General features: G+C 41.1%; 1 protein-coding gene across 4 annotated transcripts in view; it reads left to right on the top strand.

Annotated features, from left to right (window-relative positions):
• The first annotated feature begins 5,253 nt into the window (after window positions 1-5,253).
• LOC127976564 (potassium voltage-gated channel subfamily D member 2-like) overlaps window positions 5,254-11,343 on the top strand; it is a 96,349-nt gene continuing 90,259 nt past the window's right edge. For all 4 annotated transcript variants that reach the window (XM_052581106.1, XM_052581100.1, XM_052581111.1 and 1 more), the window contains exons 1-2: window positions 5,254-5,894; window positions 6,202-7,390. In XM_052581106.1, the coding sequence (XP_052437066.1) occupies window positions 6,279-7,390 (1,112 nt within the window). In that variant the 5' untranslated portion in view covers window positions 5,254-5,894; window positions 6,202-6,278. The remainder of the gene's footprint in view (window positions 5,895-6,201; window positions 7,391-11,343) is intronic.

The following is an 11,343-nucleotide window of genomic DNA, read 5'->3' as shown; positions in this document are numbered from 1 at the left end:
AGGCGAATGCATTAAATTAGATGGAACGGTAATTACGGAGTTCTCCGACTTACAATTGCTCAAGCTGTTTTGACATAAGTTATGATTTGCCGCCAACACGTTTTAGCATGAACAAAGTGGCATTTACTCAATCTGTCAGTTGTTTGCAGTTTTTCATAATGTGTTGTGATGAGAAATTAATAGTTAGTCAGCTTCACAAAAGGCAATGTACCTTGGCAGCTTCTTCTCTGCCTGAGAAAGTGAAGAATGAGAGTCTGGAAGTGTCGCATGCTCAGCTTCTGTTTTTCGCATTGGTTGACCAACCATTTAATGTCCTTCATAAGAAAGAATCTAGTTATCTATTTCTATTTTCTTCCTCCATTCCTCTTGGACAGTAATATACTGTATGTATTACAACCGACTTGCTGGTTAGTCATGGTCTGTTAGACCACTGTAGTCTCTGAGACCAGTTCTTCTCATGCAGCATGATTAGAAAAAGTTATGAGGTATGAACCTGATAATTCAGTTAAAATGACCTCTCTCAGACTCCTAAAATAACCATTGAGGCTTCTTCAATTCCTTTAAAAGTTCATTCAGTTCAGCTTTTTCCCACCTCATGGACGTTTTAAGAAAGTAAGTGATTCATTCCCTGCGCCGTCAACCCAGATGCCAAACCTGAGTCAGCCCTTACTCTTACCTCTCCATTTCCCACATATCGTTCCCTGCCAAGTGCTATGTTCTTTATGACCTCCTCTGCCACATCTAATGTGGGTCCCATTAAAATCTCAACCACCTTTTAATAAACCTCCCTGTGAACTTTCATGTGCTCTGATTCTCAATCGTCATAGGTAGGCCTTCCAATTTCTCTCGAAACCTGTATGAATTATTCGCAATATTTCTGCCACTTTTACATGGCGTCATCTCCATGTGATTGACACCTTTAAATATGTGCAGACAACATATTTATTCATCGGAGAGATGGAGCAGAAAAACGCAAAGATCTAATTATACTGATCAGTAAAAGCTGGAAACAAGCACTCGTAAGAGATATGTCCAGCTGGGCTTTTCATTGTTTTTCACTGGGTTTGGCAGTGTGGACTTTAATGAATGCCTCCAGGACGTGTTTGAAGACTATTTCAGCCCTATCGCGTGCCCAGGAAAAGCCTCCTAAATTGGGCTGTAGCTCATCATTCAGACTCCCAGCTTGTGCAGAGCTCCCAAGTAAAAGCCTAGAGAAAGCGAAAGGAAAATAAAGCAAAACAAGGTCCTCAGAGAATTCCCAAACCTCCCTTTTGTCATTCGAAAGAATAACTGCATTTAAGAAACGCTGATCTCTATGTCATTCTCTGTGCTGGAGAAACGGAAACCATGCAGCTTCTGAAGTCGTTCTTATGCATAATAAAACTATTCTGCAAAAACCGACATGTAGAGATTCTGTCTCTAAAGACTCTTTAACTTGGGCGCCTATACTGTTCATGAATCAGATCTTAATCCTGTTAGGCGATTCCCCAAATACAGCAGATGTAATATTGCAGCTGACCTCAGTTCAGCTGTACGGGGAGCTTTCAGTCTTACTGAGAATATCATGTTCACCTTTTGTAGTTTTTTAGTAGTACATATTCAGTGCGAAATCTGTTTATTCAGAAAACGATAAGCTCACTTATTAGCGCATAAACATGAACTGCCATGTCTGACAGATATTCATAATATGAATATTTCACTGTTTTAATCATGCATGGAGGCTTTGAAATGCATCACGAGTTGTTTGTGTGAATCTCAAGCTTGTTTTGAGTTTGCAACAGCCTTGTGGCTAAAGCAGAAGGCCCTTGGTCCAGTCCACATGGGGTGATGAACGACCGGTGTGGCATGCTCACTCTGAGCAGCATTGTCAGGTATGAAAAATGACATTATTACGGTTACGCCGTTACCATGGATCCTGTCAGAGGGCTTGAAAAACACCAGCAGTGTTCATGATATTCTGTCACTCACAGCTTGGCTTGAGTATGAGTGAAGCTTGATGGGAAAACCAGACAGAAGCCAGAGATTTTTCTCTTACTCTTCTTCAGTAATGATCATTTTCCCGAGGAACATTAATTTCTCTCTCTTTCTGAATTAAGATTTATTGATGTTACTGTGTGTAATTTTATGCATGTTAAAAATGGTTATAAAGGATTGCATTCGCATTGATGCTGAATGAGTGACTCATGGGACTTTTAGTACATATTTAATCTACTTTTACAAGTGAGGGCTGTATAACGCTCCTATACTTTTTATATGAATGAGTAACGACCAAGGCAATGAAATAGGCATCATACTGTTCAACATTCTTTAGAGAGATAACAAGGGATTCAGATTGTTCACCTTCACCACACAAAGGTAGATACACAAATTTTAATGAATAATGTTCTGATGAAGAAACTTTCAATCTTGAAAACTGACATAATTTACTCACCTTCATGTCATTCTAAATCTGTATTGCATACTTTCTTATGTGTAACATAACATATATAAATAATAATAATAATAATAATAATAATAATAATAATAAACTGTATTTTCATATAATGAACTTCAAAGGGCTGTAGAACAACCCCATTGATTTTAATTAGATGGACAAAAAAAAAAAAAAAAAAAAATATATATATATATATATATATATATATATATATATATATATATATATTTTGAGGTCCACATAAGAAAATAAGCTTTAGGGTGAGTAAATTATGCCACAATGTAATGTTTATATTTTAAGATGATCAAGTCAGGTGTCCAAATGGTCCTGGGCTGCATTTCTCAAAAGCATCTTAAGCTAATTTGATCGTAGAGTCAATTGGTGGCAATGGTTCTATGATCTACTAAGGCTTAAGATGTTTTTGGCAAACACAGCACTGTCTGGTACTACTTATACACCTGCCCATAGACCCAGATCACGACCTTTCAATCATTATTTCAGATTTAATGCAACATTCCTGAAGGCATAACATTGCTGGCAAAATAATGTTTGTCCTGAAAAAGAAGTTGAACATAATAAATTATGAAAAGCTCCACATCAACCCTGCAGAATTTCAAATACATTGATCAGTCATATCCAGCTTCCATGCATGCTGAAACGGCCCTTTTGATATCCTCCTAGGCCAGTCTCCAATGACTAGGATCATTTCTAAGGAATGTGTCTCTGTGGTTTGACCTCCAGTGGAAAGAGTTTGAATAAAGATGTTCCTTTTCATTTTCTGTAAATTGATATGCGTTTTATATTCAGCTGTGGTCTTGCACTTAAACTGCCGCCTGTGGGCTGATGCAGCACGTCTAACACCAGCTCAAACGTCCTTTATAGATTCAAAGTGTGATCCCGGTGGAATATTTAGAAATTCTAAATTTTTACTGAGGTGTGAGTTTATCATGCTTAGGCGATGAAATGAAGGGGTGCACAGTCTCTAGAGTGGCGTGCAAATATGCTCATCAACACTGTCAGCTTTAGCTCACGGGACTGAAAAAGATATGACTGGTAACCATGGTGATACAGAAGCCTGTCATATTTTGGCGCCATTTCTCTAACAGCCCAGGGCAAGGAAATGCTCTGAACAAAAGTCCCTAAATTGACTATGATGGTGCTGAACACTACTATTCTGGTTCATTCTGTTTCAAACATAGTGCATGGTCACAGTACAGAATGCTTAAATTAGGGAATCCGGTTAGCTTTGGAAATTAATTAAGTTTAGCATGGTGTGGTTTTGTGTGAAAGCGAGTGTGGGTTGCCCATGACATTCCTAAAGTAGATTTGCTTTTCCTAAAGGAAACATAACTTATTTTGCAGCATTGCAAGCACTGCTGTGTAACTGAAATGCTGTATCACAGCCATTGTGATGGTGAATGAAAAGGTGGCTTATAAGCCTCTGAACGTTTTTTTTTTTTTTCTATACATTTTCTATTTGCATGTATGTCAACCCTCTTGATATACACTAAACCAGAATAACTATTATTTGTTTTTTCCTAGAAATTTTATCAAACATCTAAACAACCTCACAAACTAACAAATAAAGCAAACATCTCTGTTTTGTTTTCCATGCTACACCAAAGTTCACAGTATTCTTGGGAAGTGTCATAGATAAGAAACACAATACGACCCATCGCAAATCAGTAATGCAAATATTACAATTATTTTGAATTGGGAGATTGAAACATGAATATTATTTCTAGCAGGCTACAACAAAAACAAAGTTTAAAATGTGAATTATGTGAATGCATTTAAGCTGAATTGCAGAAAAGTGTATAGAAGGAGGAGAATATCAATACAGTTCTGCGTTTCAAGCACTGTAATAAAGAGGAAGAGAGAGAGAGAAAAAAATCCCGTAAACATAATTAAAATTGGTTATAAGCACTTGATTCGCGTTGTCAATAATCAATAACGCGGCAGAGCAACTGTTGCTGGTTGCTGTCCATGGTGCTGAAGTGAAAAACCCAACAAGCCTTGAGATCATAACGCTCTTTTTCTCTCGCACAACACTGAATCTGTGATATGTCTACGTGACTAATTTGGAAGACAATAGAGAAGAGGAAGGCTGTGCGCCAGGAAATCCATCACGGGGACGCGCACACAAACTCACATGGCGCTCTAAGCTGCCGCAGCTGTCTTGGTTCCCTGGTTAATATATATATATATATATATATATATATATATATATATATATATATATATATATATATATATATATATATATATATATATATTCTCAACAAGCTAATAGAATGAAATTTTATTATTATTTCATTTTTCAGTCAAGCTATTTTGTTTTAAATATGTATATTTGGAAACATTTGTAGGTGTCAAAACGATTAAACACGTTATATCCATTACAGTCGACGAAGTTCCTGACAGAATTGGCACGGCTATTTATAGAAATTGCATTTCCTCTTTTCAGCCATACTTATATTTGTCACTGACCCATGTATAGAGAGCTGCAGCACGTACTGGATAATCGCATTTGGAGTTTGCTGATTGTGTTTGTCACAGAAAGAAACCTTCACGACTCGAATCCAGTCGGTCTTACAGGTCAAATCTAACATCACCTCTGAAAACTGTCTCCATCTAGCGGCTTTCCCCTTGCACATCTATCAGTGCTGCATGGGACTCAATAACCTGAGAAGTGAAAATATCCGCAACGCTTTCCCTCAGTCTCTCAGCTCAGGGTTAAGCACTTCACTGAATTCCAGCGAAACTTTGATTAATAATAATTCAAAGAATACCCTTGAATAACTTTATACAGTTCGCTATGACGTTCGTTTCATTTATGACAGAATACAGTTCTACAAATAAGCATTTAAACGTAACACTTCGTATGGTACATTGCACACCATTCACACAGACTGTGTAACATTCATATGTGTTAACTAATGCCCATAGCACGTGACACGCCTCCAATGCGCCGTGAGCAGAAGCAACTTGGGCTCCACCGCAGACTCACAGATCTTCGTCGGAAGCGGATGAAGCAACTTCCAGCGAATCATTTGTCACGGGTTTACTTTTGATCGGGTTGCAGACAGACTCTGCGAAGCAGTTCTTGGGTCATTGGGTTAGACTTAAGAGGACAGGAAAGTGTCATTTTCTGCTTGTAAAACAGTACGCGCTTTTGCCAGGGTGGTCTTCTCTTTCTATGAAACGACCACTGTGGCAGGTTTCTCTAAGAGCGTCAATGTCAAACACAAAAGCTGTGGACGATAAAAAGGATGTCCATGGACAACGTGAATCCTCTACCTGACTTCTAAACTTGTTGCATTTGGTCTAAAACACCTCCGGTAGCGCGTTTCGGATACTTGTTTGTGCATAACGGCAGGAGATCTATACAAAGTGGACTATAACTGATGAGCTGTGTGTAAAAACCTGCACTTTTACATAAATATCCATTTATGAGGAGGTAAGTTATTTATCTTGCTATTGAGCAATAGGATACACTGTAAATAAAAAGAAAAAAAGAAAAGAAAAAAAAGCATGCATTGCTTCCTCAGCCATTTGTATTTGACCGAAAAGCCTTTTTTTACTCTTGCATAGTGCATATATACTGTACATCACCATTCATTTCTACGCCCACTGTAATTCCACCTTGACATTCGAATGCTTTGATGTTGATAAATAATATGACTCATTATGCAGTATTCTCCTGCACGTGAGCAATAGCCTTCCTTGAACTTCACATCGAGTGATTGCGCATTGTGTCTGTCCAGATGCCCCTTCTGCTCGTGGAGGACTTGTGAAAGCAAAACCTGCTTCAGTCGCACCGGGTCGCGCACATTGGGTCAGCATGGCAGCTGGAGTCGCCGCTTGGCTACCGTTCGCGCGCGCTGCGGCCATAGGATGGATGCCCGTGGCGAGCGCCCCAATGCCGCCGCCTCCACGGGAAATGAGGAGAGGTCAGGACGGTTTGATCATGTTGAACGTCAGCGGCACAAGGTTTCAAACTTGGCGGAATACTTTGGAGAGGTACCCCGACACCTTACTGGGAAGCACAGAGCGCGACTTCTTCTTCCACGAGGAGACCAACGAGTACTTTTTCGACCGCGACCCGGACATTTTCAGGCATATCCTCAACTTCTACCGAACCGGGAAGCTGCACTACCCTCGCCACGAGTGCATCTCCGCCTATGACGAGGAGCTGGCCTTCTTCGGCATCATTCCTGAGATAATAGGGGACTGCTGTTATGAGGAGTACAAAGATCGCAGGAGGGAGAACACGGAGAGAATTCAAGACGACGAGGAGAACGAAAACAACAACGATTTGGTGCTGCCCGAACTGTCGTTCCGCGAGTCCATGTGGCGCGCGTTTGAGAACCCGCACACGAGCACCATGGCGCTGGTGTTTTATTACGTCACTGGCTTTTTCATCGCCGTCTCCGTTATGGCCAACGTGGTGGAGACTGTCCCGTGCAGCAGCGGGCCAAACCGGGCAAAGGAGGTCTCGTGCGGTGAGCGCTACGCCCTCGCGTTCTTCTGCTTGGATACGGCCTGCGTAATGATCTTCACCGTCGAGTACCTGCTTCGTCTGATCGCCGCGCCCAGCAGGTACAAGTTTGTCAAAAGTGTTATGAGCATCATTGACGTTGTGGCCATCATGCCTTACTACATCGGCTTGGTCATGACGGACAACGAGGACGTGAGCGGGGCCTTCGTCACCCTGAGAGTCTTCAGGGTCTTTCGGATTTTCAAATTTTCGCGGCACTCCGCGGGACTGCGCATCCTGGGGTACACGCTGAAGAGCTGCGCGTCCGAGCTGGGCTTCCTGCTCTTCTCGCTCACCATGGCCATCATCATCTTCGCCACCGTCATGTTCTACGCGGAGAAGGGCTCCTCCGCCACCAAGTTCACCAGCATACCGGCGGCTTTCTGGTACACCATCGTTACCATGACAACGCTGGGGTGAGTCGATGTTGCTGTGATGCGCAAACTTACTGAATGAGCTTTTGCGCGTATGATCTGCTGTCATTACTGCTTCCATGTAGCCCATTTACACCAACGCGTTCCAAAAAGTTGAGAGCTGGCGGTCGGAGATAGAATACATCAACGGCAGGGGGAGATCAATAAAACTGATATAAATCTAAGAAATAGACTCCCCCTCTCTGTCTCCTCTCTCTCTCTCTCTCCCTCTCCCTTTCTCTATCTGGCCCATTAGTCAGGGGCTATCCATGACGGTCTCATTACTTGAAAAGAAAAAACCTATCAAGCTACATAAAAACATATACAATTTAATATAAATATAACCGGTAATTCATATTACTTTTTTTTTATATTATGAATAAAGTATTTAGAATAATTGCAAAATAAAATACTGAAACTTTAAGCAAAATCTTACCTGAATACACTAGTGAGTAAAATGATTAAAGCATTGGCTGTGTAGTTTATATATAAATTTGCTGTGTGAAATGTCAGTAACTACGCTTTTGAATATTTTACGGACAGTTTAGGAAATGAGGAATATGGTTTTAGAGTTACTTCTCCTTCACATTTCTTAATGTAATCACTGTAAATGAAAAAGTGTGCTTCTGTTATAAAACACCTCACCAGTGTCAGTCAGATTGAGCATGGACTCATCCTTCCTTTGGATGCCTTGCTTGTTTATAACGAACCGTCTCAAAGCATCTTTGGCACATTGTTGTAATTTTCACACAGTAAGTGAACATACTGAGAGACAGCTGATTCATGTGACGTTAAGCACTGAAGGCGATTACAATAATGCATTCCCTATTGAGGTGTTATTCATTCATTAATCCCATCACTCAATGCCTCAGCATGGCTTCTCCAAGCCTCCCCCTGTGCAGAGCATGCGCTCTCCATGGTGCTGAATCTGCTCGCCACATGTTGCGGTGGCCCCAAGATGCACTTTGTTGCTCAGGAAACGTCTGCTTCTTTGCTGGGAGGCCGACACGGTCCTAAGTCACACTCGAGGGGATTAATCAACCCTTATGCTCCAGTACACATCCCACACTTTGATCGACACGCCTTTGAAGTGCATTACTTTGAGTGTGTCACAACTTGTGCTGTGAGTTTTAATCTGACGCCTGTGCCTGGCTGATATGATGCACCTTTCAGATGTTAATGTTTTTGGGAGACATTTAGTTTTGGAGTGTTTTTTTATTTTTTATTATTTGGTTTTTAAGACTTGTTTTATACTCTAGTTCAATAATGTTTGGTTCACAGCATCTGTCTGCTTCTATACATATATATGAATTCAAGTCTGTGTATGGTCTTTGATGTACTGAATGTGACTAATGTTGTCTTTGACACAAGAAATGTTAGGCCTCCTTCTTTAGACACCCTGAACCTTTAATAATAAGAAAATTTGGTTGCCAGAGTGATGGGTAATGCATGTCATGATATATAAAGAATTATGGCTCACAGAGTTCGAATCAGTCCAATTCCCCTTCTACTTTCTTGTCAGGTCTGCATTGTCCTGTAAAGAAAATATGAGGTTTGGAGACATCAGGAGCAAAAGCAGAAAAAAAGAGATCCATTGTGAGTGAGAGAAAGAGAAAGTTTAGTTTCAGAGCGTATTGGCACATCTTATTGTGTGCAATTTGTGTCTTGCCGTTCCTTGCCCGTCAAATCGGATGACATCAATGAGAAAATGAAATTGCTTGCAAACGCTCTGCACCAGCTTGATGTTGGGAGGGCTGTGTGTGTGAGTGTTAGGGAGAGATGATCACTTGTTGGAGCCAGCTGGTTATGAACTATGTCTTCCAAACAGACCCACAGCTGCAGGGCTTCAGTGATGCAGCCCATATACTCATCTCCTCTCTCTGCAGGCAGGCATGCTGTCCCTCATTTCAGATTTTATTGCAATGCCTCAGTGAGCCCATCAAGATGAGCACTCAGGGGGGTAGTCGCTACAGCAGAGATCTGACCTTGTAAAGTCAAGTTCATCCTGTGACGGCAATAGCCAACGATTGGGCTTTGAAGTCGATGCTGTGTCTTGAGACTATTTCATGATTGAGTGGCTACATTTTGATGTGAAAGAAAAGTTTCACATTGTAGACACAGTTTAATGTTGAGACTGTGGGGTTTGGATGAACCTTGTTTCTAAGGTATGAGATCTCATCCTCTTATTGTCTTTTGATTGTCTAATTCATCCATCTCCTCTTTGTCATATCTGAAATCTCATTCCCTTCCCATTTCTCCTTAAACACATACTGTAAGTGAATGGCCAGTCTAGGCATTACTAAACGACTTTACCTGCTCTGACTGAACAAGAGCCTGGCTCTCTAAATGTATGCATCACTTTTTAATGCCTCATTTCCTAGACTGGATGATAGGGATGGATCTGTGATTCAGAGATTTATTTACACAAGTTGGGTGTTTTAGATTAAGTGAACCTGGTGTTGGGTTTGAATTACTAGTAATTGTGATGTTCCCTCAAAGAGCAACTGATAATTGAGAACATTTCGCCCATAAGAAAGGTTTTTGCTAAGATAAAAGCCAGCGTTAAAGTGAAAGTTATGCTTGCTAGATTATACTCAAACCTTAGGAACGTTCAATCTGTCTGTGTGAGAAAGATCAACAATTATAATTATCCGTAAAGATAGCCTCTATCATGCACGACTCTATTTAAGTTACCTAAATGTTTCAACCAGTTTTAGCCCCAAAAGATATGGGTACACGCACCAGGGTCTCTTGCTCATCTCAGGGTTTTTGGAACAAGTGGCTTCTTTTATCTTTTGCTCTGCTTAAAGTATGCATAGAGCTTTTCTGTCTGGTAGGGTAAGATATGCTGCTTATCTCCCAATTAACATAATGTCATGATGGAGAAAACAGAAATCGCATGGATGTTGTTTTAAACGTGGCTCCGAAGTTCCAAATCAATTTATTCCACAATATGTCACAATGTTTCCCCAAGAATTTAAACCGAAGCACAGTCATGACCATGACATGACTTTAGACCAGGGTGCTGGAGGGCCACTTTCATGTAGAATTGAGATCCAACACAGCTGCCTGAAAGTTTCTAACGTTCCTACATACTTTTGATTTGACTGGTTCCTGTGTGCTTAATTGGGGCTAAAGGTATACTCTGCTGGACTCTTGCCCTACAGGAGCAAGATTTGACACCTTGCCTTAGACTCACTTGGCGAAGCCACAGAACAAACCCATTCATTGAATTCCATTTTCCTGTAATCCAGCATGAATATTCAGCCATCACTGAGTCCTGCTCTTCCCAAAGGGGAATGTATGGATGGAGCAGGAAAGAGATGGGATGTGACTTTGGTTCACAGCACGGATGGCTTCCACTTCACTGGCCTCTATTGCCTCTTTAATGGACTCATTTTCTGGCACAGGCTGATTTTGCCCAGCTCAATTAAATCAGCAGCATTTTAATTGGCTTATGCCATGTCAAACGGGATCTATTAAGTGAGCAGCTGTCAGAGCTGAAGACATGCAGATATGAGCATGAGGGAGAGAGAGAAAGGTGAAGAGGGGTAAATACATCAGCTTTAAAGCACTCGGGTACAATGATAATGTCTTGTAAATGAAATGCCCCCATGATCCTCTAAAATACCCATCATTCTTTTCAATGAAATGCACTTCCCTCCGTTCATTGTCCAATCCTCCAATCCTTTTTTGTCCTCTCACGCTTCTCCATCTTCTCCTGTGGGGTTTTGAAGCCGTATAAAGAGTCCTACTGAGAGGCTGTAAAGAGATTGATGGAGTAACATAGAGTGTCTATTAAGTCACCCTACATCAGGTCAGTTAAGGCCAGAGGCTTCAACAGCCGCCGGCTACGTATCCCCTCCCTGGGATATGCCACATAAGACAGGGATTTGGTGGATTATTCTTCCATAATCATTGTGGTCAACGCAGGTTAAGCAATAGGCTTAATTTCT

The sequence above is a fragment of the Carassius gibelio genome, chromosome A4 (genome assembly GCF_023724105.1).
Source record: "Carassius gibelio isolate Cgi1373 ecotype wild population from Czech Republic chromosome A4, carGib1.2-hapl.c, whole genome shotgun sequence".
Classification (NCBI taxonomy): domain Eukaryota; kingdom Metazoa; phylum Chordata; class Actinopteri; order Cypriniformes; family Cyprinidae; genus Carassius; species Carassius gibelio.
Note: the sequence above shows the minus strand (reverse complement) of the source record. Positions and strands in the feature narration are given on the sequence as shown.